Source organism: Pezoporus wallicus, unplaced genomic scaffold (genome assembly GCF_028554395.1).
Source record: "Pezoporus wallicus isolate ANWC-B61680 ecotype Strahan unplaced genomic scaffold, APGP_CSIRO_Pwel_v1 scaffold_2146, whole genome shotgun sequence".
Classification (NCBI taxonomy): Eukaryota; Metazoa; Chordata; class Aves; order Psittaciformes; family Psittacidae; genus Pezoporus; species Pezoporus wallicus.
Window position 1 is genome coordinate 1,896,992 of NW_026639769.1, and position 26,867 is coordinate 1,923,858.

Genomic DNA, 26,867 nt, shown 5'->3' on the forward strand with positions numbered 1-26,867 from the left:
GACAGCTCCCTAATTCTGCAGTCTGGAGCAGTTCATTTCACTAATAACTTTTAGTCATGGACTTCAGAGCAGCAGTAATGGCGTCTTTTTTTTTTAATCCTATTTTTTTTTCATAGAATTTCTTTTATAATTGAAAGCTTCAACTGAAAGCAGACTTGTTGACTTTTTCTGCAACTGTACAATAGTTCTAAATTAGTTTTTTGAAACTTCAGTGAATGTACCAATATCAATCTATCAACGTATTGCACATTCATTTAAAAGTAGCATTTTTTTTCTTACTTTCTGAATGCTTTCAGAAAAGCACATTTATTTCTGTGACTTTTTCTTGATGGCACCACAATTAGTACTTGCTCTATCTGTTACATTTGGGGAAAGAATGAGTAAGAAAAAAGCTCCTTTCCTGGTGATTTTGTGGTGTGGGAAGTATTTCTTTTTTTTTATTTTTATTTTTCTTTCCAACTTACAAAACCATTAACCCTGAATTTATTCCTTTTAGCTGTTCTTTAACAATTTCATTCCTCTCTGTCTGACAGTGGAATTGTTCAGAAGGACTTGATTTTTTCCCTTGGACAAACTGAGTGTATGCTGAAACCAGTGGATTCTCCTGATATGAAAATGACCAAAATATTCAGCAAAGATGACTTGGAAGATACCAACAGCCTATTTGAAAAACTTAAGCAGGAACCAGATGCTTTAACTGTGCTGGCCCCAGCTGCTGGAGACACAATTATCTCTCTAGATTTCAGCAGTAATGGTGGGTGTGTGTTTAAATTGGAGATCATGCAAATTAGTAAAGTTAGTATTTTACAGTAAAAATAACCTCCCAGTATCACTTGCCTAGTAGTGTGTCAGCTGCTGTTTGAATTTAATGAGGTCCGTAGACATGCACAGTATTGTTACTTAGGTTGATGGTTTCTTTTAATTTTTATAGAGTCTGATGAACAACAATGTGATGAAGTTCCTTTGTATAACGATGTAATGCTCCCCTCATCCAGTGAGAAATTGCAGAATATAAATATGGCAATGTCCCCACTACCTGCTTCTGAAACTACAAAGCCACTTCGTAGCAATGCTGATCCTGCACTCAATAGAGAAGTTGTATCAAAGCTGGAGCCAAACACAGAGCCGCTCGAACTTTCTTTTACCATGCCTCAAGTGCAAGAGCAACCAACCAGCCCTTCTGATGCAAGTACCAGCCAAAGTTCACCTGAGGTTAGTTTAGTTATGTAATTTAGATACACTGTCATTAAAATACAAGTGCTGCTGGGACTTGTGGAGCAAATCAGGTTAAGGATGTAGCCAAGACCTGAATTAAAAATTATTTCTATGTTGTGACTTATGCCATGATCTGAGGAAAAAGATCAATTTTGAAACTGAGTATCACCTTTTCAGCAAAGTGAGTCTTGCAAATGCTTGTAGTACTGACTGATAGAAACAAGAAGAGCTTGGGATTGGTCTTTCTAGAAGAAAAATGGTTCAAAGACAACTTCCCTAAACAGCAAATTAGATGAAACCTATTACTATAGAGGCCACTTCTGAGTTCCAACAAATTGTGTGCTTCCAGAATGGAGTAAATTTGAATGTATAAATGTGTTTTTCCTTTCCCATTAGAATTTTGTGCATGTATAGTTTGGAATTAGCTTTTACATTGGAACATTTTTCAGAGAACCTGTGCAAAGTAATGTAATGGCAGAAACTTAAAACTGCACTTACAATGTTTTCACAGCCCAGTAGTCCCAACAACTACTGCTTTGATGTGGATAATGATATGGCTAATGAATTCAAACTGGAATTAGTGGAGAAACTCTTTGCAATAGATACTGAAGCAAAAAATCCATTCTCTACTCAGGTAATGTACGCTAACTTAAAATTCTGTATAATCTTAATACTTAGTCTCTGTGCTTCTCTTAGAATGTTTTCAGGAACATCCTTCCTCTTCTATGCCATACTTTTGTTAAATGGCAAAAAAATACTGTACAGATTTGGTAAAGGGAAAAGCCTTAACGAAGCCATGAAGTCACAGCTGAGATGTTCTTACATATTTATAATTTTACCTCGTCTTTTCCAGGAAACTGATTTAGATCTAGAGATGTTGGCTCCTTATATCCCAATGGATGATGACTTCCAGTTGCGATCCTTTGATCAGCTGTCTCCACTGGAAAGCAGTTCTTCTGGCTCTCAGAACGCAGCCACCATTACCTTATTTCAGCAGACTCAGACACCATCAAGTACTGCTGATGAAATAAAGCCAGTGTCGGAACGTGTGGATGATGTGAAGTCGCTAATTGTTCCTTCATCTCCTGTTCACATAATCAGTGAAACGAGTAGTGCCCCAGGATCCCCTTACAGTGGGAACAGGAGTCGAACTGCATCTCCAATCAGAGCAGGAAAAGGAACATCGGATCAGACAGAAAAACCTTGTCCTGGAGCACCCAGTTTGCTAACAGTCACTCTGAATAAAAGGTATTTTAAAAGTGAAGCTTAAGCCCTAGTATGTGTTGAAGAAATTAGATGTATTACACATTTAAATCTCGCCAACTGTTATATGTTGTCTTTGGCACTCTGTTTCGAAGTAGAAATCAATATATTTAAATTTAGACATTTGAAACCAGTTTAGTGTGGTTTATAGTAAGTTTCCCTAAAGTTAATTTTGCAGTAGCTTTTACATAAACATCTGATTTAATAGGCAGCTACTGTATACAGACTCCTACATAATTTTGTTCTGCTCTTGTATCTGATGTGCAGCCTTTTTAAAAGAGCACAGTAGGCAATGTACAAGTAGTTATATACACGCTATTTCTGGTGCTTGTCCACTTCATTATGTGGTAAGAGGTGGCTGCAGTCTGTGTGCAGCATTTATTGTGTTTGAAATTAGCCATATTTCATAATGATGGACTGTGGCATACGTAATAGATGTTTATCATGATAGAAAACTCTACAAAGTCAAACATCAGAATTCTGATCTATAGAACACTTTTCTGTACATAGAATATTCAGAATAGACTTTTCCTCACTCACCCTTCCCTCCTTTCTTTTGAAAGTGAATTGATGAACTTTTGCGCTTTTTTTCCTTCAAAGACTATAATTTTTGTTATAATTCATTCTGAGCTTCATGGCAAGATGAAAAGCTAATATTTGCTATGCTCATACACAATGATTGTTGAAATGAGTTGATTATGAAAGAAAAGTAGTATAGTTCATAGATTCAGTTCTGTGATGTTGTATGTGTGTCCACAAAAGAAAAATGGCTTGAGGATAGTAGAAACGTCTTAACAGCCTGAATCAATTTTTCTTAGATCTACTGCAATGGATGAAGAACTAAATCCAAAGATGCTAGCTTTGCATAATGCTCAGAGAAAACGAAAAATGGAACATGATGGTTCACTTTTTCAGGCAGTTGGAATTGTGAGTTTTGTTTTACCATTTTAAAATATTCACTTTTAACCTTGCAATTTTTGAAATGAGGCACCAGTTCAGACTCCTAATTTTAGTTCTTGGTATGCACTGGAATCTTGGGATCAGAGAAAATTGCTTGGTAGTGAAATTCCCATGTATACACAGATACTCTATTTTTTTTTTTTTTTTTTAGTTGTCTTTTACTATCAGCTGTTTCAACAGTACCCTCTATACTTAAGCACATTTCTTGATTAGGTAGGAAATACATTTGTGCATATTCTATAGAAGAGCAGATATGTTCACAGAAGAGTAAGACATCACATTTAAATGTGAAATTGCCATATTTCACCTTTGCATTCAAACTCAATTTCATATTTGTCAGTACTGGAGATAGTGTTATTGTGCTTCTTTCTATGCGTTCATTTCTTCATCGAGTCTCATGTTCTTTTATTTGATCACATAAGAAGACCATCTGAACCATAAGGGAATAGAATATAACCTAGCACATATATATAAAACTACTGCTTCTATTACATGCACACTCTTTGTAGTGTTAAGTGTGCATGATTGTGAGTAGCTCATCATTGTCTGTTCTAGCTATTCAAAAAAAACCTTGGGTATTCTTAAGTTTGTGTCACTTAATTGGGGCTATCTAGGTTATTTTCTCCAAGGGTATTTTGTCTCCGTAATCTTTGTCTTTTACTGTCAGTTCTTAGTATTTTGAAATCTTGAGCTTTGCCATTACATACTATTATTTCTCTTTCTGCCTTCATTGCAAATTCACTTAAGTTTTGTACAATTAATTCTTGGTTCCTCTACTGCAAGGTAGTCTTTGAGATTCTTTGTTTCTCCAGCAATCCATCTCCTAGGGGTAATAATCCCTCATGTGCAGGATGATTTTTCTTTTGAACTATGAATTATTCCTGTATTGGCATTCTGGTTTGGGCATGAGACAAATTACTGTATACTGGTTTTATCATTTTTGTCCTCCAGAAGAGCTGAGAACTTTTGTATGTCCATTTTTATTCTATGAGGCAGGCAGTCTTTAAAACAATCATACTATTGATTTCATTTGCTAAATATTTTGCACTTTTATGCATGTTGTTCTTTGCTTCCAGTAGCTCTGTAATATTCACAGCTCTGCAAGTTACTTTGCCTTCCATTGCCTTTTTCTCATGTAATGGTGCTACAGCTGTCATGTAGTGTTGCTGATTAAATATTCAGAGTAGCCTGAATTGTAATTAAGTACACCGAAAACAAGCAGTTCTGCATTAACTGCTGTAATAGTGTTCAGGCATTTATGCTTAATGCTTAAAGGTTCAGACTTCATCCTTCACTAAATATTTTTCTTTTTTCTGTACTGGAAATAAGTGTTGCAAATGTCGACTGTTTCTGCACAGTCAGAAGCTGAATTTTCAATGTAGCTGGGTCTTAGTGATATTATTTCAAGCAGATACAAGAAGATACGAGCTATATCTTTCTTAATATGAAGGCTGTATTGCATTCACAGTAAAAACAAGACCAAAAAATCCAAAACAAACAACAACAACAAAAAACCAACACAAAACAACCCCAGCAACAATGCAGGTGACCGACCTTACTATGAAATGCAATTGCTAAGTCAAAGTTGTTTAGCTTCTATTATACAGCTGTCCTTCTGAGTTACATGGATGTTTTATAACCTGAAAACATATGTTCTTTGCTATTTTAAGTGTTCTGGATAATGGCAGTGTTCTGAAATACCTTTTCCTCCTTTAGCAGCAGTCAGTACTACTAAGAAGACAAATTTGCAGATTCAACTACTTTTGCTAGTAAATTTGATACTAAGATGGTGTGTTTTCCTTCCATCCCATCTGTTTCAGTGGCAGCTTCTTCTTACTTATACTAATCATATGGAGCCTTTAAAAGCTTTCTAATCGCCATATCTTCTGTACTGCTGTCAAAACAATATGCTAAGGAGCTGTATCTGTGGTAGAATGGCTTAGGACTGCATTCCCTTTGCTTGGCTCAGACAGCTTGGTGGCAGTAACTGGAGTGCAAGCAGAATTTATGTCTTAAATTTAGATAGAATCGACTTACCGAGGTTCCTAAATCTCCTATCTATGCTATTAACTACAGTGTAGGAAGCCATCAGAGACTTTAGTGAAAACCTGATGCTTACTCATACAAGAGCAGTGGCAATTAAATGGGTGTGTATGCATACAGGAACATGCTAATCTTCAGCTTGGTAACTGATCATAACCAGGATTTAGTAATTGTTTTCTGTAAGGGAAGCAAGGTCTTTGAAATCTGATTCAGTTTTCTTTTAAATAATTCTTAAGGCTAGTGTACTTGGAAATATATTTCTCCCCAAGTTCTGAGTGAAGCCCACTTTAAATTATAACAATGCCTACACTAGTAATTAGTGACAGGAACTGTTAGTTTGGAAGAGGGACATGGAGGGCTACAAAGATACAGTATTCAGTAAAGAAGACTTATTTTATTTCTTTCTAGGGGTCTTTATTTCAGCAGACAGGTGACCGTGGAGGAAATGCATCACTTGCTTGGAAACGTGTGAAGGGATGCAAAACAAATGGTCATAATGGAGTGGAGCAAAAGACAATCATTCTACTATCAACTGGTCAGTCTCTCTTTTTAATACCTAGAGGGGGGCAGAGGGGGTTGTGTGAAAGAGAACTGAGTGACAAAAGCATACCCAAACTTACCTCCTTTATGAAGAATTGCGGAGAAAAAGTTAAAAGTGGTGAATAAAGTGCACATTTTCTCCTTCCCCTCCCTCTTTAGACATAGCAAGTAAACTTCTAGGGCAGTCGATGGATGAAAGTGGGCTACCCCAACTCACGAGTTACGATTGTGAAGTAAACGCTCCCATACAAGGCAACAGAAACCTGCTACAGGGTGAAGAACTGCTCAGAGCTCTGGATCAAGTTAACTGAGCTTTCACAATACTTGTTCCTTTTTTTGGACACTGGTGAATCATCACCTAAAGCAGTCTATTTATATTTTCTATATCTGATTTTAGAAGCCTGGCTACAGTACTGCACTAATTCAGTTAGTTCAGTTTTGATCCCCTTTCTACTTACTTTGACAGTCTTTTTAATATGTTCTTTATGTAACAATAACTCAAAACTATAGTGCGTTTTTATAATTCTTTGGTACATACACTTTTAAGTCCATTACATTTAAAACACTCTTGCAATAGCAGCTTTGAAATATGCACCTGATCTAAAAAAATATAAATATTTATTTTTTGGCTGGGGAGTTGGTCACCAAAACTTAGTAGTAAAATGTCAACACAGGAAAAACTGGCAGTACTTCCACCCTGCTTTTCATAGGTAGTTGGAAGACTTGTGTTCTCTTACTCTTTATGTTCAAATAAGTTTTTTATTTTAATAGTTTTTATAAGATACAACAATGCTTTGCAGCAGTGCATTGTAGCCACAATCGCACAATATATTTTCTTAAAAAATACCAGCAGTTCCTCATGCAATATATTCTGCATTTATAAAAACTAGTTTTTAAGAAGAATCCTCTTTTGTTTGCCTATGAAATTGTATTTAAACCTGGATTATGTCATTATTTTAGTCATGTTGTAATATAAAATGTTCTTAAATGCTGTCTTATGCTTTTGACTTAAATGAGCGTGGTTAGTCAAAGGAAAGGCTTTATCTGGAAAGGGCTAGCAGCATTTTATTTGGATTTGTTCTCAATTTAGGAAAGTTTGATGTTATTAAAGTAGTCATTTTGCCAGCTTAAAAAAAAAAAATCCCCTGCCTGTAGCTGTTGAAGTTAATGCTAATACTGTGTATGATCTTAAATCTAAATGTTCAGCTTACCCTGTGTGGTATAGGTGATATTTCAAGCAGATTGTAAAACATCTTGCATTGTTAGCAAAGTTTTATCTAGTACATCATTGAGTTGCTCAATATTTTGATGTTTTGGTTTTATGCACCTTGTTGCTATTAACATCCATATGTTTTCATGTAGATTTCAGTAACTTGAATATATTTAGCAGCCTTTTTATTTAGAAATACATAGTTGTCACAAACATCTTAATTTCCTATATGTACTGTACAAAACCTTCATTCACTCATTCTTTTGCTCTTTGTGGTTGGATCTAACACTAACTGTATTGTTTTCTTACATCAATAAACTATATGTGGACCAGGCCCCCTTGGGGAGTGTGTTATCTGAGAGAAATGAGATAATTTATATTTTTGTTAGTGGTTATTGTTCATCCGTGTTCCCTTTTTAAATTAGAGTTGATTGGAAATCACTGCTACCTTATTTTGATTGTAACATCTCTGTGTTAATTATTTGAGCCTATTCAGTACTGAAGTCTAGACAGTGTTGTACTACCGCTCACCAAAGATGTTTAACTTTTAAATCTGTTATCACACCAGTTTGCAAACTTTAAAGTGAGGAGACAGCATATTTGTGTTACTGCAGAGTGGAAAGATTCTTCCTTGTGAACAGCTTAAAGGCTTGTCTCTGGAAGCTTTATCAAGGTAACACTGGAAAGCAGGAAAAAGTAAAATTCACAGGACTGATCAGGTAGACAGATTTTTCTCACAAAACTGCATGATTACAAAATTAAGCTGGTGCTTGATAAGCTTGTTCTGCATTCTTGTGCTCTTGGCTCATAACTTTAACTAGGTGACTTCTCATTTTGCTGCCATAAAACACAATACTACTGATAGAACCTTATCATGTGTAAGTATGGTCAAGATAATTGTGCATTCTTCAAACTACTTTAAAAATTATCTCAATGTAAGACATCACATGGAGTGTCACAAGAATGATTTTGGTTTTATTTTGAAACTTTGGCTTCATTAGACTCCTGCAATCAGTATAACGGTACATAAGCTTTAACCTGTTTTCTACAAATTACTGTTTGACTAAAATGTGCAGTTTTGAAACTGAAACAACTCTTAAACTAAATGGAGACTATTAGCTACCAGCTTAAAGTAAAAGATAAGGCACTAGTAGCAGAAGAGGGTTGCATACTTAAAGTTTTGAATAGAAGTTGCATATAAAGGAGAAAGCATGTAGGTGCACTAAGCCAGAGTTGAAGCTTCGTGCAGAGAACATTTGAATATATATACATGCCTGCTGCTGAATACTACAGATTTTTAATGAAGCCTTTAAGTGTACAAAGCTTATAAAGTTCTTGGGATGAATACAGCAGAGCTACTGTGTCCCTGCTGTGTAAGGTCCTGGAGATGATGTTCTATCAGCAGTTAAAAGGTTTTAACAGTGAAGTTGCTAAAGGCTTAGAGTCATAGAATAGTTAGGGTTGGGAAGGACCTTAAGATCACGTAGTTCCAACCCTCCTGCCATGGGCAGGGACACCTCACACTAAACCATGACACCCAAGGCTTCATCCAACCCGGCCTTGAACACTGCCAAGGATGGAGCATTCACAACCTATTCCAGTGCCTCACCACCCTTACCGTAAAGAACTTCTTCCTTATATCTAATCTAAACTTCCCCTGTTTAAGTCTGAACCTGTTACCCCTTGTGCTTTCACTACAGTCCCTAATGAAGAGTCCCTCCCCAGCATCCCTATAGGCCCCCTTCAGATACTGGAAGGCTGCTAGGAGGTCTCCACGCAGCCTTCTCCAGGCTGAACAGCCCCAACTTCCTCAGCCTGTCGTCATATGGGAGGTGCTCCAGTCCCCTGATCATCCTTGTGGCCTCCTCTGGACTTGTTCCAACAGTTCCATGTCCTTTTTATGTTGAGGACACCAGAACTGCACACAATACTCCAGGTGAGCTCTCACGAGAGCAGAGTAGAGGGGCAGGATCACCTCCTTTGACCTGCTGGTCACGCTCCTTTTGATGCAGCCTAGGATACGGTTGGCTTTCTGGGCTGTGAGTGCACACTGAAGCCAGCTCATGTTCATTTTCTTATCGACCAGCACCCCCAAGTCCTTCTCCACAGGGCTGCTCTGAATCTGAATTAGGGTAGAGAACCTGCTGGTACGGGCATCCCTTCTGCTCAGCTCAATGTGGATTCATGTGATGCTTCTGTGAGATAGGAGAGTCTTGATATGTGTGAAAGGTTCAAGTGGGTTCTGCTTCTCTTACTGCCCCAGCAAGCTTTAAGCTGCATTGTTGGGTTTTCCATTTCCATCTTCCAAGAGAAACATCATACAGTCACACCTGAAGTTCTTTTGCTACTCTCTTGACCTTATTTTGGAGCAGCCTGACTTGTTTGGATCTGTCAGTTCCTCTTCAGTGTATTTTAAGAGGGCAGTAAATTTTCATAAAGCAAATCCATGTTAAAGGAGGAAAACTTAAGTGACCCACATGATTTATGGTTATGTGCCTGTTGGAATCATCTCTGGTCTCAATGAGAGCAGTTCTGTATTTAAATGAGCCATGTTTCATCTAAGAATCTTCCCAACTCTCACATTTTTTTAATTACACGTAAGGCATAGCATTTTGCTTTTTCTGTTCATGCAAAAGTGACTGAAGCAGTTAATGACATGAACTGCAGTAGCTGTATTGTTTACTTTTTGTTTTGTTTACAAAAAACCTCCCAAAGACACTGAAAAAAATATGGGAAAGTAACAGTAATTGCTCTGGCCTTGTGAGAGCTTTGCTAAATGCAGCTGGAATTTCACAGAATCTAGAAGGACACCTTCTAGCTGCCTTGTTTTAATTTTTTATATATTTTTTTTCTTAGACTCTCGGAATGCATGGTCTGATTCTAAACCTACTTTGGAGGACAATCTTCCTGGTCCAGTGGAGGGTGTCCCTGCCTATGGCAGGGGGTTTGGAACTAGGTCATTTTAAGGTCCCTTCCAACCCAAACCGTTCTATGATAATACATTACTTCTACATCTTTTCTTAGGGATTTTGAATAATTTCTTTGCTGAATTGCTACCTTTTTAAAATGTTGAGACAGTACGTTAGAGCATTTGTTCTTTGCCAGTAAAGAACTGTAGGTAGATAACAGTGTTTCATTCTGCATATGAAATCCTCAATTATCATTTTCACATAAAGTGAGGAGACTGTAACAAAGTCAGCTTCCAGAAGATTACTGTCACTGCAGTAGTAGTCAAGCCCTGATGGCTTTATTAAAAGAGAGGAATTTTAAAACTAGAACTTATCATTCATTCCCTTACCTGAAAGTAGTTACCAACTACAGCTGCAGCTCCCAAGAAGTCACTGAAGTCTGCTGCCCAGCAACTTGATCTCAGGTGTAATATACTGAATACATTAAGGAGTCCAAAGTACACCTTTCTAACAAACATACCTCCCTCCTGTGTAGCGAGAAAGGCTTGGACCCTGCTGATCTTTGAAAACCAAACCTTCAGGTGAAATAGAAAGAAACTGCTATTAAGTTTCCTTTCCTGTATGTCTCTGTTCACATGTTGAACTCTTCCTAAGTAATTACTGCATTAAAGAACCACAAGTTAAGGCCTTTACCTGTAACTCTGGTGACAATAAAAGACTTCAAAGGTTATATTAGATTAATTGATCAGCCCTGCTTCCAATGAAATACAGCTTAAAAAAGTCTGATCATTACAGGTTAAGATAACTGTATATTTAATAGTTTGGATTTGTGGTTTTGTTTTTCATTATTTTAAAAAGCTGTTTAATTAAACAGCTAGCCAGGGGTAGTAAAAGGCAGACATGGGCTGTCTGACCAGTACCTGTTGGCAAGCATTCTCCCCACTTCCACTGTGGACTGAACTGTTTCCTGATGAACAGAGTGGTGGAAGCTGAGAAATGTGAGTGCCCTGCCACTGTCACCCATCTGCTCCCAGCCTGCTGATTAGCTGCTACTGAACCCAGCACAGATCTTGCACAAATGTCACTGCACTTAAACACATTATTCAGACTAATTGCCAACACAAAAATAAACATTTCACAGGCCAAGAGTATTTTGTAAGAAGACCATTTCCGTAGTAATTCACATGAGTTATGTATCCAGCTTTCATTAAAAGTACCATTAGCAATTACAGGGACTTGACTCCCTGGAATGTTCCATTCTGGAGAACTGTGATTATTTTTTATTTTTGATCCAAATTGCAGAAATTAGTTGTCATTTTCCTTCTGCTTCCCTGTTTACCTTGAGCAAGTTACCAAAAATTAAAAGAGTTTGCTACTGGATTTATACAGTGTGGTAGACTTTGTGAATAATAGCAGTATTCTCTCATGAAGAAGTGGTATATTTTAATGGAATTCTTTTTTGGAGCCAAGTACAACATATTGCAATTGATATTTCTCTTGAAACATTTTGACGTACTTGTGACTGTATTTCTTTTTGATTGTGTAACAGTATAAAATTCAATAAAAGAGAGGGTTTGTTTCTAATTCGTGACATCTGTGATCTTTCTGTTCATCCCTTATCCCTGTTCTAAAAGATGATGGCAGATGGCAAAAACCACTTCAAAAAAAGTGAATTAAAACCCACTATGCAACTAAGACTCCTCACATGCTTCAGGTCTTACTACTGAAGTCAGAAACTTTAACACTAAGCACATGTGGTCTGTTTTCCAAAAGCATTGACAAATTCTGTCTTGCCTTTACAGCTGAATCCTGTTCACACTGAATCAGAATCACCTAGGTTGGAAAAGACCTTTAAGCTCATCAAGTCCAACCTTCACCCCAGGACTGCCAAGACCACCATTAAACCATGTCACTAGGGGCCTCATCTACACATTTTTTTGAACACCAGGGACGGTATAGAATCACAGAACATTGGACACAATGGTTATCCCACCTGAATTAAGTAGACTACGTGCATGAACTAAAGAGACCTCTTTAGTAATCACATACAAAAAATGCCCCTACTAACAAAACAGGAACTACTTTGAATCCAAGGTGCTCTCTCCAGGTGAGTTCACTTGCTCTCAGTACATGCAAATAACTTCACGAGAACTTGAGACTCCTGCTGCCTTGTTAAATCAATAGTGCTTCCTATTGCAAACATTAAAAGGCTTTGGCAAGATTTATGCTTGGTTGTCTGAAAGCAAAAGGTAAGTGCCAGTGCTGTCACAGTAGAGTATGATCCTGTTACTTGGTATTAATGATAGGCTTGTACATACAGAAGTTTGAATATACTATTTAATAAAATGTATCCATGATTTATTTTCATGAGAATACATTAAAATCTGATTTATTTTAATGCTTTCAATTTGAAAATGGGTAGAATACAACCATACAAGGTATTAAAAAAGAAAAAAAGAAAAAAGTTGTCTTGTGCGATGTGCATTTAGAGAATGCCCTGTTATTTATATTTGTGCAGGATAAAATGGCTTTTTTTAACTTGCAACTTATAAGCTAGGAATTAATAGAGGAAACAGGACTTCATCCTTTAGGAGTTAAATAAGAATACAAAGAAGATACAGTACCCAGCACCCCCTTACATCATCTGATTTTTCTTGTTTTTTTTTTTTTTGTTAGGAAGGTGGTGTATTAAGAATTAAAATATATTACTGAAAAACTGAAGGAGCACTAGATGAAAACACACAATTTATCAAGATGAATAGAATATTAACCTAAAAATTGACACTATTTCATTATATACACCATAGAAATGGAATTCTATGAAGACGCCTTGTTGCTTTCATTTTTTTATTTATCTACATTTTCATTCTCTTTCTGCAAGGAAAGACTTAGCAAACGTTACTATATGGGCACAATAGCCTCATCCTCACTATATCTTACATCATCTTACACAATGACAGTATCATGACATGCCGCCCCATCTGCCTTATAAAAAGACATTTCCATCTAGTATTTCCTGAAACACTGTCTCTGAGAAATCACAATACTCAATACTTTACACACAACACTTAAAATACAGAAAGCACACTGAAGCCTTACACATTCAGCATCACTCCAGAGCCAAGCTCCTCCACTCCGTTTAAACTAAGGGATAGCTCCTGTAACTACATGGGGATTGGCTTGACCTGTAAGTAATGATAAACTCGCTCCATGACATGTCAACTATTAACTTGCTTGTGCTTTTAATCCATAAGTCCATTGGAGGGGGACTATGTTATAACTGTTTTCCCAACAGCGTTACCATTCTGTTTCAAAATCAGTACAATCTGTTGAAGACAGGGTCATGTACTGGATGAACAGGGTCACTGCCCTGTGTCTCTTAAGTATTAATCCAAATGAAAGATGAAAATGTCTTTTCAGAGAAAAGCCAACCCAAAATCCAGCAGGTGCAGCAATTCTTTCACTGCAGCTGCTAAAACCTGTCTAATTCATGTGCAACAGCTCTACTAAGGCTCCTATAATCAATAACAGTGACAATCAGTGATGCTCAAGTGCAACGGCTGTTCAGCTGATAGCCATTCATTTCCTCCTCATCTACAAAGGCTCTGCTGGAGGTTGTATTCCAGCAACCTTGTGAGAAATATAATAAACATGGAGAGATGGGTTTGTGTCTGATGCATTGTGGAAGCTACTGTCACTAGGAGTTGATAGCTTTAAGGAGCTACCGTTGACGCGATTAGTTGATGCTAATGGTGGATTGGAAAACACTACGGTAGCAGAGCCAGCAGAATTTAAAATCCATTTGGTAGTGCACGATTTTTTGGGAAAGCGAAACGTGAGGTTTTGACTTGATCACATTGGGAAATTCCTGCAGGTTTAAATACTCCGAAGGCAGCACGCAACGCACCATCCCGTACACTCCCTACTTTCTCTACATTCCGTTTCCACCCCCCGAGGTTCCCCCGGCGCAGGGACAAACTCCCACGAACCCGGCTCACAGCCCGCCTCATCCCACGGGAGCGGACCCGCTCTCCCCGCAGGTGCCGCCACCGCCAAGCCCCGCTCCCATGGGAGCGGACCGCAGGCTGCCCTCAGCCCGTCTCCAACGGGAGCGGACCGCAGGCTGCCCTCAGCCCGTCTCCAACCAAGCCCCGGCCACAGCGGCGATTCCGCCCGCGGGCGCTTACCTTGGCAACAACGCTTTGAAACCGGAGCCCCGTCCCCGAACCCCCATGGGAACTGCTGGAGGGCTGCGGAGCTTCCCCAGGGAAGACAGCACCGAAACCCGTCTCCCCCAGAACACACATCTCTGCCGCTCCGGGGCTCGCCCGCCTCCCGTGTGCCGCAAGTCTGTACTCGCTCGGTGCGCGAGGGCTCTCCAACGCTCCTCTCTGCTCCGCTCCTCCCGCAGCCGCTTCGGCCGCCGCTCGCCCTTACGTGCGCGGGACACGAGAGTCCCCGCGCCTGCGGCGAGGCCGCACCCACCCTACGTGCGGCTCGGCAGCTGCGGCCCCCTCCCCGCGCGCCCGGCTCGCCCCGGCCGCCTACGTGTGTCCGTGCATGCGGGGAGCGGCACGCTGCCCTCAGCTCGGGGGGGCGGCCACCGGCGGATCCGCTGCCCGTTGCACCCGCTCAGGCGGAAACGCGGCTTCCAGCCGCCACTGAGCCCTGCGGGCAGGGCCGGGAGGCAAGCGGCCACCGCACCGGCGCTCGGCAGCGGGACGCAGGCAGGCCGGCAGCGGGACTTCGTGAGCACATCTGCCCGGGAGACTGGCGGTGCCTCACGTTCACAAGGCCGCGAAGCGCGGGGGCACCGCGGCGCTGCCGAGCCCCGCCGCTCCCGGGCCTGCCGCGCTGCGGGACGGCCAGCTCCCTGCGCCGCTTCTGTGGGGACGGAGGCGGAGCCCGCCGGCATCCCCAGGCTCCCTGTGGCTGCTGTACAGTGGTGGCTGCTGACCAAACCCCCGCACCTCCCTGCGCTGCTCCTGACCAGACCCCCGCATCTCCCCGGCCTGCATCCCGGGGCCAGCTGAGAAGCGCGGTGGCCGAAGGGGCCTCTGTGCCCGGGGTCCGCCAGCCGCGGCGGGGGATAAGGGTACACCGTGGGCGGAACACCCCTGCCCCTCACGGAGGAGCTCCGGCAGCAGGCCTCGCGCATGCGCGGGAAGGGTGCGCAGGCGCTCTGGGGAGGTGGCGTGTGGCTGCGCGGCGGCGGTATGAGTTCGGTGCCGGGGTTGCAGGTGGACTGCGAGGAGCTGCTTGGAGCCTTTCAGGAAGCCGACACCGTTCGGTTCGAGCGCTTCGCTGATCTGTGGCGGGAGCGCCGCTTCCACACCATCTTCTAGTGAGTGAAGAGGTCGGTGGGCCCACTCGTCCCTGGGCTGCCTCCGCCGCGGCCTGCCCGTTGCGAGCCGGCCTTAGAGGCACCGGGTCCGGCCGCACTTTCGGGCCCTCCTCCCGTACCCCGCCTCACGGAGCCCATCCTTTCCCTCCTAAAGCGCACACCTCCCCGATGCTGAGTTTGCCCTGGGGACCGTGAGGTGGTGTGCTGGGGAGTTGAGTTTCACTTCAGGCATGGGGTTTGGGAAAGGTTTGCCTGGCTGGTGTGTAGATAAATGGCAGTGAAACATCGGTCCCTGTGTGATACTGAAAACCAGTTATTAGCACAGTTTATTTTGTGCATTACTAATGCATGATTTGAACACTGACATCTAGGAGCTTGATGCAGTCCTCATGAGATTAAAAAATGATTGGTGGATGATGCATTTTCTGCTTTAAATCTAATTTAGCACAGAGAATTTTATGCAGTACTGTGCGAGAGCTTAAGGGCTGGTTGTCTTTCAAGACTTCCCAGGACTTTGGTCCTATGATAATATATTTTAAAATACCTAAAGTATGTTTCTGCATTACGGATTTTCTGAAGCCTCCACTTTTATTTTTACTTGCTTTAACTTGCTTCCCTTTTATTTACTTTAGTGGTAGAATAAGAGCTTTGGAGAGGAATAAGCTCACAAAGAAGACTTTAGAAGTGGCACAGCAGTACTTCTTGCCCCCGTATGCTTTCCAGATTCGAGTTGGTGCTCTGTACCTTTTGTACGGGCTCTATAGTACACAGCTTTGTCAGCCAAAACAAAAGGTAACTATTCTTGGTGTTTTATTCTCAGGAGTTACTAGGTATAAGATACATGGTATGCCTCTGTCTGCTTTGTCATTGTAAATGGGTAGAGCATTTCCTCTCGCTTTTTTAAAATAAAAATATTTGGAAACAGATGGTCCCTTTGGAAAAGGTAGCCTTTCAAACAACTTTGGGCTTGAGAACTTAAGGGGTGGTGACTAAAATATTGCTTATGCCTGCTAAATTGTAGCTGTGGTCTTGGATGTCTTGTTTACAAAATAGGAAGCTGTTCTCTGTTAAGAAATGAAAACTACTAGCTTTCAAAATGGGAACAGAGGACGTGCTCATCAGCTGTAGGATGAACACCATTGCAGCCCCAGTTATTCTTCAGAATTTCAACATAATGAAATGACTGGCTGAATTATTTTCAGAAGTGGAATTCGTAAATAGGTTGAAAGTGTGAATACCTGAACGACATGCCTCCTTGCTGCTTTTAGGGCAGGAGACCACTATGTAAAGGAGTTGGAAACCATGTAAGAAGTGGTTTACTTAGAAACCGTGTGATGTATGTTGAGCACATATGCACAATTCAGTCCAGATTCTTTAAGTAAGAAACTGAAGTTTAAGTAGTCTACAGGGATACCATTATGCCTCATATCTTGATTTCAGAGAGAGAAGTCAGTACCTTTTATGGAGATGAATTTAGGCAATTTTTAAAACCACTACTGTATACCAACTAGTAGAGAGTATAAGAGTTATTAAAGAAGCTAACAGAGATTAAAAATGAAGTGGGCAGAGTATATGTGAGAGGAACAAAAGCATGAAATAATGGAGAGATACTTTCATGAGCATTTCACTGGCAGCAAACCATGGTACAAGTATTGTTTCCTGATACCTAGTGTATGGGAGTCTCCTTTCCTAGGTGCATATTGTTTTTCAGACACTTCAGAAGGTGAAGAATTAACTTTCTCAAGTGTAAAAAAAGGACTTATGTTACATGTCACTGTTGAAGATATAGACAGAATATTTAACATATCAGTATAATCTTATCTGCATAACATCTTGATAGTAATAACAAATGTTATAGTAGGATTCTTTCTGTAGTTCTGTGATCATATGACATGCTACACCCTGGACATCCAGGCATTTTGTATACTCTAGCATGATCACAGTTGTCAGCTGGATTTTTATTAGTTGAAATAGGTAGGTATGATAATATGTAACTGTTCTGTTGCAGATCAGAATCGCGCTCAAGGATTGGCCTGAAATCCATAAATTTCAACAGGATCTAATAAACTCCCAGCATTATGATGCAGCATACATTTTTAGGGCACTGCGACTTGCCAGAGCATTCCATTTCACAGCAATGCCAAAGCTTGTGAGTTATTACATTTGTGAAATTAATGACTTGCAATTTTTAATAAAATATCTTTAGCTTTCAATGGCTAACAATTCAGTAGCACTCATATTTAGTTTAGCTTTAAGGCTGTGTTGAAATGTAATGGCTTGCTTTAAGTAGCTAGGTATGTGATGTGAAGCTTGGAGGATATTTGAATGTAGCATGCTTCTCACCTGAAAGTATTTTTTCGCTATCTAATGTTCTTACTGTAATTGAGATGTCTTAGCATTAGTGAAGGTGAGTCTGGGTGCTGGGTTACATTTTTGACTATGGAATCTTTTTTTTCTTAAATGCTGACTCCTAGCACTTGACAGTAAAGCTGTATATTACTGTTGATGACATGGTTTTATGCCCTTCAGCATTTCTTGATTGTTGGATATGCAGTAAGAATTTTCAAGAGGAGGTGGCATTTTCAGTCTGCTTTTAGGTTACTAAATATTATCTTTTGCTTTAGCTAAACTACAGAACTAAGAAGAAGATTCAGGAAAATGAATTTAAAGAAGAATTTAAGGAGCCGAGTAACAGAGTAAACAGCCTTATCACTAATGATGTATTGGAGGTACATACTTTTAAACTACAGATTAATCAGTGGGGCTTGTTTTGTTTTTCTGATGTTGTCCAAGAGGTACAGCTTCTCTAATTAGCACAGTCTTGTCTTTTGTAAGTCTTCTTATGGAATGCAGACTAGGGTAATAGCCTTAAATTTTATAAAAAATGGAGTAATTCAAGCCAGGTGTAAGTTCTATTGCTCACTATTACTCAATACTAGATTTTTGTTTACAGGTTTTTCCGGTTGCTGCTACCAGATACATATCATCAGTAAGGTTGACTACAGTGGTACAAAAATCAGTAATCTGGGAGACAGCAGGGTGAGAAGACCTGCTTCCTTGAAAGGAGGAAGTAAAATACTTCCTCAGAGATGAAAATAGACTACCATATCAGAGTGAATCCTCTATGAGCAGTGATCCTGAGTATCACTGATACTTCCTTCTCAGTTTGAGTAATGCAAGATACTCTTCAGTGCTAGGTAGCAGTATTGTTAGGCTCCCTAAAACTGGACTGATCTAAACAGAATCTGTTTCTAATACTCTTTTTAGTTCAATGGTCTCTTTAGAATGATTTCTATAAACCTGGTTTTGTTCTTTGAGGACTAATACTACTTTATTGCTGGAATATATTTTTTTTTTCCCCTGAAAAGAGTTTTTCTCTTATTTTTAGGAACTGATGAATATTCATGACCACTATCAGAAAATGAAGTGTGTCATTTCAGCTGACAAATCCCAGCCAGACAAGGCGCTGAGCTTGATAAAAGATGATTTTGTAGCTACTCTTAAAGATATAACCTTGGAACATCAGGAATGGCAGCAGAACAGAATGGTAGGTAATATCAACCATTATTCTGTGGCGGCTTAGCAGATTGTGTGAACATAAAAGCTGTCTTTCTTAGTGTAATTACCTGTGAGCATACTTTGCAGATCTCAGACTTAAGTAGAAGGAACTGTAACACTGAAGACATGGAATGAGTAAAGCCCTAGACAGAGTTACGGTATGGGGTGAAGGACATGGAATGTGGTACTGCCTCCATATTCATGTAAATGATTGCTGAGATGTAAGCCCTGGAAGATGTGACTTATGGGTGGTATTAGAAGGACCATAGAAGTACCTCTGTAGCACTTATTCTTGAATCAAGAATAGGCCATAGCGTAAGATCAATGAAGAAAATGGACGTGTGTAAATATTTGTTTAGTTTTTCACAATTCTTGGATTTTAGCTGTCTTGTATATGACAGACATTTAAAAAAAAAAACCACTTTTGGTTTTTTCCCAGAAATTATTCCTAAATGCTAAAGAAACTGATGAAATGCTAAACAAAAAGGAAGAAGAGAATCTGCTAGAATCAGAGGTAAGAAGAATTAACTAGTTTGCTACGATGCGCAAAGCAGATCTGATAGTTTTTTGACTTCAAATCACAGGCTAAGCAGTGGATGTTGGGGCTTGATAGTGTCAAAGTAACTTCCAGGAACAGCTAATGAGGCTGGTTGTTTTTTCTTGTTTGGTTGGTTTTGTTTTTAAATCAGATTGTTTTCTGTTAATCTTTGAGCATTCACTGCTGTGATAGCTCTTAGATGCTCATAGTAAAAAGCCCTTTCACGTAAGGAGGGGAAGAGGTGCATGTTCTTGGTCAAACCTTTATGGTTCCTGGAGTTTCAACTAAACGCAATACCCATGGGGTTTTTTTTATGGTATAGAATTATCTCTCTTCTTGTACTTAGCTGCTTATTTCAACTTTGAATTTAAGTAAGATGTGAAGTTTTAAATCTGATTTACTTCTCTTGGGCTTTGTAACAGTGAAGACAATCAAAATTATGCTCCGTCTTTTTAATGAAATTTGAAATGTTCATTTGTTTGTTTTATTAAAGTAACAGTTTGGCAGCATTCTAATAATACAGAACTAGTTACAGAATAACAGTGATAGTGAGATATTGTTCAAGTGATTGTCTGATGTAGAATTGCATTTAAATACTGCTATAATAGTTATGAAAACATTCTGACTGATCTCTTGTTTCTTTGCAGGGTTCTGAAAGAGCAAATGCTTTGGCTAGGATCAAATACAAGTCTTATTCTGCGGTTGTTGAGGTTGGTACAAAATTTGAGAATTGAAGTGTATTTGTTTTAAACTGGTATGTAGTGAATTATTACATTAATGACTTACCATTTTTAAATAAAATTTACTTTAAATGTAAATGATGGATTAGAAAGGAATGAGTTAAAATTGTGCTCTTTAATTCAACCTTTGAATGTTCTAGTATTCCTATAACATAGGGGAAACCTGAAGCTCTTATTGTTCATGTTAGATTTATGGTAACAGTGCAGATACGGTCTATGCTTGGGGAATTTTAATTTACAAGTATCTTTTAATGTCTATGCTCTGTTTAAGTAGATGGGATTTCAAGTAGATGGAATAAAAATACTTACAAGTTAAATTGCTCAAATTCTTTGAAGCTTAGACATTGGAATCTCCAAAGATGCTTGTGAAAATGGATCTTGGGGTTTTAAAGTCAGTTGGAAGTTCTTGGAAACATTGTGTCCTGGGTTCAGCTGTAACAATTATTTTTCTCCTTAGTAGCTGGTGCAGTGCAGTTATTTTTTCAATAATTGCTACTTGAAAAATACTATTGATTTGTCTTTTTTATATCAGGCCTGTGAGAAACATCAAAACTTTGCTTGTTGATTAAAATTTCGTATCGAAAAATGCACTATTAAATGAAACAGAGCTCTTGAATGTATAACAGGCAGTTTTCTAGGCACATAAGCAAAATATGACAGTAAAGTAAGGAGGCTTTATGGTGCAACAGTTTTCAGAGGTGTTCCTTTCACTTGCCCACAATAGTGTCCAACATAGTGTAGGCTGATGCCAAGAGACAGTGGTTTGAAAAGAAATGAATGTTTCATTGCCTGAATTTAAGTGATACACCCATTAAATCATAGAAGCACATTGCCTTGTTAAAACTGAAGAACAGTAACTGGTGGCAATCCACCCACACACCTTCAATCCCTTCCTCCACCCTGACATGGAAGTTGATGCTGTGGTCCTTGCTGATATATAGAGTACTGGGTGACATACAGTAATATCTGGGTGTAGCAGTTTAGCTTTTTTGTATCATTCGTATGTATGTTTGGCTTTTAGGCTTCAAAATCCAGAAGACATCGACAAGTAAAATTGGAATCTTCTGAATCAGGATTGAATTATGGGAAATCTCCAAGCCGAACTAGAAAAAACAGTAGGAGACCACAGCTAGCAAGAAAAAGAGATTCTTTGGGAATTAAAGGTATTTCTCCATTGCATTTGTGAACCTGGAGCAACTATAAAAGTTTATCCATTGCTTTGCTAGCTGAGGTAGCTGGGTTAAATTTTACTGTTGATTAGTAGAGGTAGAAGATTAAGTTATACCAGTATGTAACTGAAATTTGTTTTCCATAGTCTGGTTAGGTTTCTACCTAACAATGTAATTACATGCAGTTTCTTGTTAAGGGGTAGTCTCTCTCATACACATACACTCCTGCTAAGTTTTTCTCTGGAAAGGCTTGACCTTAGAGAAGCATGTTCTGTGTGGCAGTGTCTAAATTTTTCCTGTTGCCATATAATAGACATATTAGAGGTTGATATATGTCAGTTTCTTCTTCTGACAGATAGCTTTTTTGAAGCTATCTTTTTGATGAAAATCAACCTATCTGGTAATTTTCATATTATTCTAATAGTTCATACTATTTTAATGAAATCCAAAGTAAATCTTGCCTGTTTCTATTCTGTTTGTGACCTCTTGAAGGAATATTCTCTAATACTTCTCCAGAGAAAATTATATTGATGTCTTAATGATTGCTTTGTAAGACTAGTACGTCAGTAGTCTTACCCTATCACATCAGTCATTCTCCTTCCATCTGATATTTATCTTGTCCTTTTGTTACTGAAATTTGTAGTCCTTCCATATGAACACAAATCTTTTTTCCTAACTCGTGTAGTTTCAAAACTCCCTTCCAATTGTTTCCTTAATCACAGTATTGCAATTATTACCTTAGAATAGTTCCAGACTTGTCTAGTTTATAGCTAGACGTAACTTTTCCCTTCTTGACAGAAGGGTTTTTATACACCTGTGACTTGTTTCTTATTTGATTCTGTTCTGTAATTCTGGTTTTTTTGTTTTTGTTTTTTTTTCTTATGAGCATTGTAATTTTATCTAGGAATAAAAACAAGTTTAAGGAGCAGACTTTTTTAAAAACAGCTTTTAAAGTGATAAAAGCTATTCTACCATTTAAGTTTTTACTTATTATGTATTAAAGTTTAAATGAAATTGACCAGCAAAATAGTTTTGAATGAACTTTATTTTGAGCACAGGAATTTAATTTCAAAGTTACAGACTCTCTTCTGACTTGCTTAGCTTCTCCTAGAAAAAAACTCACTGAGAAAATAAATCCCTTGTCAGACGTGAGCATTACATTATGTTGCCTTTGCTTCACTCTAAAACAGTAGATGAAGTGTTGAAGCGGAATAAGGCATTTTGAATTATCTCTGCACCGAGTTGGTGATTAATACACTTTACACTTATAGTGTTAATTCCTTTTTATTGGAGGTTTCTTTAAGGAGCTGTATGATGGTGCTGTGACAGATAGGTGTTTCTCTACAGCCTTTGACTAGAAAGTCAAGAGAGGAGCAAGTGAGCAATCTTTTAACTGCTGGACCTGAGATGTAGAAGCAAAAAAAGATGATGGTTCTTACTAAATATCTGTCTGCAGGTGAAATGCAGGTGGCAAAGGAAACTGTTACTCAGCATATTGGGATGCCTATAATCACAGAAGAAAACTCAGATGAAGAAGGTACAGTGATTGAAATTCTAACAAAACCAGTGACTTGGATTTTAATAGTTCTCTGCATGCTATATTTTTTTTGAAACTAAAGCTGATATTTTGGACCATGTGTTGCTGCCTTGCAAAATCTGTATTAGTTTTAGCCTGTAAGTTGTAGCATGAAAATTGAAGCTTTGATTTGAGTCTCTGCATTCACATGGTGGCAAAATCACTAGAGCCATGTTTTTCGACATAGATTTCATTATAGCACATTCAGAGTTAGAGGTCCAGTTAAAAGGAGATTTACTCTTCTGTAATAAAGTCTGCCGTGAAATATTCCAAGGTACAGGGAAAAGTGGTTTTTTTTTGTCATTCTCCCACTCACAGAAAATACCTGATCTAGTAGCTCTGGGAATTATGTAACCTGCCTCTCAAGCTTCAACTTTGTGGAACTGAGGCAACATCAAAATTCCCCCTCTAGCTTTCATTTCAGCTGGGCAGTGCTTCAAGGATTATGTTCCAGTAGACATGTACAGTAAGTGTCCTCTGCTGTATTAGAAGTTGTCTGACATAGTTGGCATGGGATTCTGGGGACTGCAGCAGAAGAGTGGATGATTTTTCTATCACTCATGTTACTAGAAATAATGTAATTTTTATTTGGAAGCAGTGGTAAAGCAGGTTTCTCAAAGCTGATAGTGGAGCTGGTCTGAGAAACATCAAATGCATGTAGTAAAAATTGAGGTTTTAGAAGCATCAGGGTCTGTTCTCAGTATTGCTTGAGGAGAACATAAGCACCATGGAACAAATCATAGAATCATAGAATAGTTAGGGTTGGAAAGGACCTTAAGATCATCTAGTTCCAACCCCCCTGCCATGGGCAGGGACACCTCACACAACCATGTCACCCAAGGCTCTGGTGAACCTGGCCTTGAACACCACCAGGGATGGAGCATTCACAACCTCCCTGGGCAACCCATTCCAGTGCCTCACCACCCTGACACTAAAGAACTTCTTCCTTATATCCAATCTAAACTTCCCCTGTTTAAGTTTTAACCCATTACCCCTTGTCCTGTCACTGCAGTTCCTAATGAATAGGCCCTCCCCAGCATCCCTATAGGCCCCCTTCAGATACTGGAAGGCTGCTAGGAGGTCTCCACGCAGCCTTCTCTTCTCCAGGCTGAACAGCCCCAACTTCCTCAGCCTGTCTTCATACGGGAGGTGCTCCAGTCCCCTGATCATCCCCGTGGCCCTCCTCTGGACTTGTTCCAACAGTTCCATGTCCTTTTTATGTTGAGGACACCAGAACTGCACACAGTACTCCAGGTGAGCTGAGATGCTGCATCCTTCTTATCTTGAGGTACCTTACTTAGCCGTGCTCTGGGAAGAGCCAGGATACTGCTTTGCTGCCATGTCTCAACTACTGGGAGAGTAGCCGGCCAGCTAAAGGCGTGATTTCTGCTGACAGTTCTGGCTGGTCTAAGACTGGCTTAGTCTTGCTTAGAGTGGAAGGCAGATTTGATAGACCAGAGGTTCTGGTTCTTAACCTGAAAGAGTAGGGTTTACTTAGGTTACTTAAAGCGGGGGGCAAAGAGTTAGTAACAACTTCTGGAAGTCTTGAAGCACATAAGTAAGTGTAAGGAGTATATCTTTTGGAATTAATTTACTATCCAAAATTTTATGTAATGGAAGGGTATTTCGTACAAGGAAGCATGATCGTTATTAAAATACATTTGTAGTGAGGTAGCACATTTATATTTGTGCTTTTTAAAAGCGAAAGTGTGCTTTGTGATACTGAAACGAGACTGCATTCTCTGATTACCTTAGTTGTAGACAATGTGAATTCATTCAATTTTAAATGGTCAGATTGAAGTCACAGTGGTGCATTTAGCATTTAATACCATACTTTATTTACTTACTTATCCTTCAAGATGTTGTGGGCAAAAAGTTTCTTCCGTTTTCTATTTCTCAGAAAATTCTGAGGCATTAAGAATACCCCTGAGCAATCTCTTCAAGTATTCTGTGCTTAATTTTGTGAGTATTCAATTTGACAAACTCACAATGAAATCTTGAAGGTGTTCATGACAAGCAGAAAGCTGTGAAGGTTGAGTAACTTTTGAAGTACAGTATTTTGTTTATCAGTGGAATTGTAATTGACACTGAATGATAGTGTGCTGTATAATCCAGTAAGATTATTTTTTTTCATATTTAAAACAATGGGGAGAGGAATTGGGAGGGGATCTCGAGCTCATCTAATTAATTTCCTTTGCTGGGCAGAGTTAATTTTACTTTAATAATTCCCATGAAGGAAGACAGATTGAAAAGCTTGTCAGAAAATCTCTTTATTTCCTTTCAGAAGCATCTCCTCCCGAGAGGAAAAGAAGATGTTAGAGGATCCAGTTGGAGAAGCGCCAACATTAATTTTAATGACAAAATGTTAATGTCAGAGGTAACACAAAGTGCTTGTCTTGGATGTCTTTGAACATACAACAGGAAGCGACTGGGACCACAACTATAGGTGATGCTGGAATACTGGTAACGAGTGGTATACCTTAGCTGCCTCTTGGTACAGCTTCTGGTGCCTTTGTTCACCGGGTGAATGCTTCTTTTGGGAGACAGACTTCTTTTGCTGTGCTCTGTTTGAGATTGAAAGAGAACATGGTTGCTTGTTGTATTTAGTTTGTACAATATGAGTTACTGCTTGGAACTCATGTTGATCTGAAATGATGGTTTTAGCCGAGACTGTAAAAGAACAGCTCACAGTATTTCCCCAAATGAGACATGTTTGTAATCTTTTGTCTCTGAACATAAAATTAAGGTTATTGACTGTTGAAAATTAGTACAATAAATTATTTTTCACAGTTTACTTGATCCATTTTATAGTGTGTAACTTCAGCAATGTTTGTTGTGATTTGATCCCACAGGTGCAGGAAATGTACTTGGTGATAAGTCTTTTATTGTACTCTGTCTCCAGCAGATCTGGAATCATTGTGTATTCGAATAAAGAAATGTAAACTGTATTTATTGATTCTGCAGATGACCCTAAGCTGTACATGGCCAGGATTGGAATTCAAAGTGATTTTTATAAACTGGAGAGGCATGGAAGAAGCTGATACTTGTGTTTTTCTGTTGCCAGCTTAAACTCATTCTGCCTCTATGCATTTCTGCTCCTAATTTTTGGGAAGCAAATACAAGAAACATGAAGAGACCTCTTAAGGAAAACTTAACCAGACTTTCTTGGTCAGTATTTTCTGCTCATCTTAATGCAGTTAAGATCCTGTTGGTAATACTGTGTTTGTCAGTTTTGTGAATTCCAGCCGCTGCTTTGGGTGTGGGTATAGAGGAAGCTTTCCAGTATCCTCACATTGCGGGGAATGGATAGCAGGAGAGGTGTAATAGTGGAGCAATGTGATGATGAGATGCAGTGGAGCACTTGAATCTCTTCTTATCTAAAAAAGATACGGATGGAGAGTTCTTTGTAGCAGATAGTGGGACTACAGCTTCAAATTCATAATTTCTTGTGGGTTTCTTCACTTTGGAAATTGCTTAAGGATGAACTTTACAGCACCAATCCTCTTCTGCTGTTTCTAGTCACCAAGGTTAAGGTACGTCTTCCAGCTACATGGTTGTGTTTTTCCCTTGAAGAGAAACTTGAAAGTGACTTCTCTTTTTCTGTTTCCCTCCAACTTGCAGGTATCTTTCTCAAGGAAGCAAAAGAGGAAGCACAGCTACAAAAAAATCTTTTTTACATTCTTGACAGATTATTTTCAGCTAAATTCCCTGCACGCACTTCTAAAAATGATTTGCAAATCCACATTGGAAGCATGCGAAGGCTTGACTAGGCTCAAAGATTTGTGTAATGTTGCAATTATGA

At 39.3% G+C, this 26,867-nt stretch overlaps 2 protein-coding genes across 3 annotated transcripts in view; both read left to right on the forward strand.

Moving 5' to 3' along the window:
• HIF1A (hypoxia inducible factor 1 subunit alpha) overlaps positions 1-7,565 on the forward strand; it is a 30,360-nt gene extending 22,795 nt beyond the window's left edge. The window contains exons 9-15 of one of the 2 annotated variants that reach the window (XM_057416081.1): positions 534-754; positions 932-1,212; positions 1,727-1,849; positions 2,069-2,463; positions 3,297-3,405; positions 5,890-6,016; positions 6,181-7,565. In XM_057416081.1, the coding sequence (XP_057272064.1) occupies positions 534-754; positions 932-1,212; positions 1,727-1,849; positions 2,069-2,463; positions 3,297-3,405; positions 5,890-6,016; positions 6,181-6,332 (1,408 nt within the window). In that variant the 3' untranslated portion in view covers positions 6,333-7,565. The remainder of the gene's footprint in view (positions 1-533; positions 755-931; positions 1,213-1,726; positions 1,850-2,068; positions 2,464-3,296; positions 3,406-5,889; positions 6,017-6,180) is intronic. The other variant, XR_008972992.1, reaches the window with a different exon arrangement.
• Positions 7,566-15,346: 7,781 nt separating this feature from the next.
• Positions 15,347-25,859, forward strand: SNAPC1 (small nuclear RNA activating complex polypeptide 1). Its single transcript, XM_057416139.1, has 10 exons — positions 15,347-15,484; positions 16,117-16,276; positions 17,493-17,633; positions 18,109-18,213; positions 18,873-19,031; positions 19,482-19,556; positions 20,228-20,290; positions 21,342-21,483; positions 22,946-23,026; positions 25,350-25,859. Exons 1-10 carry the CDS (start codon positions 15,357-15,359, stop codon positions 25,382-25,384), a joined length of 1,089 nt encoding a protein of 362 aa, XP_057272122.1. The 5' UTR covers positions 15,347-15,356; the 3' UTR covers positions 25,385-25,859.
• Positions 25,860-26,867: the final 1,008 nt, after the last annotated feature.

Excerpts from the sequence above, each read along its gene's own strand:
- SNAPC1 (XM_057416139.1), top strand. The coding sequence starts at position 15,357 with ATGAGTTCGGTGCCGGGGTTGCAGGTGGACTGCGAGGAGCTGCTTGGA. Across the intron at positions 17,634-18,108 it reads TCACAGCAATGCCAAAGCTT|CTAAACTACAGAACTAAGAA; the intron begins GTGAGTTATTAC and ends CTTTTGCTTTAG. Across the intron at positions 19,032-19,481 it reads AATGGCAGCAGAACAGAATG|AAATTATTCCTAAATGCTAA; the intron begins GTAGGTAATATC and ends GTTTTTTCCCAG.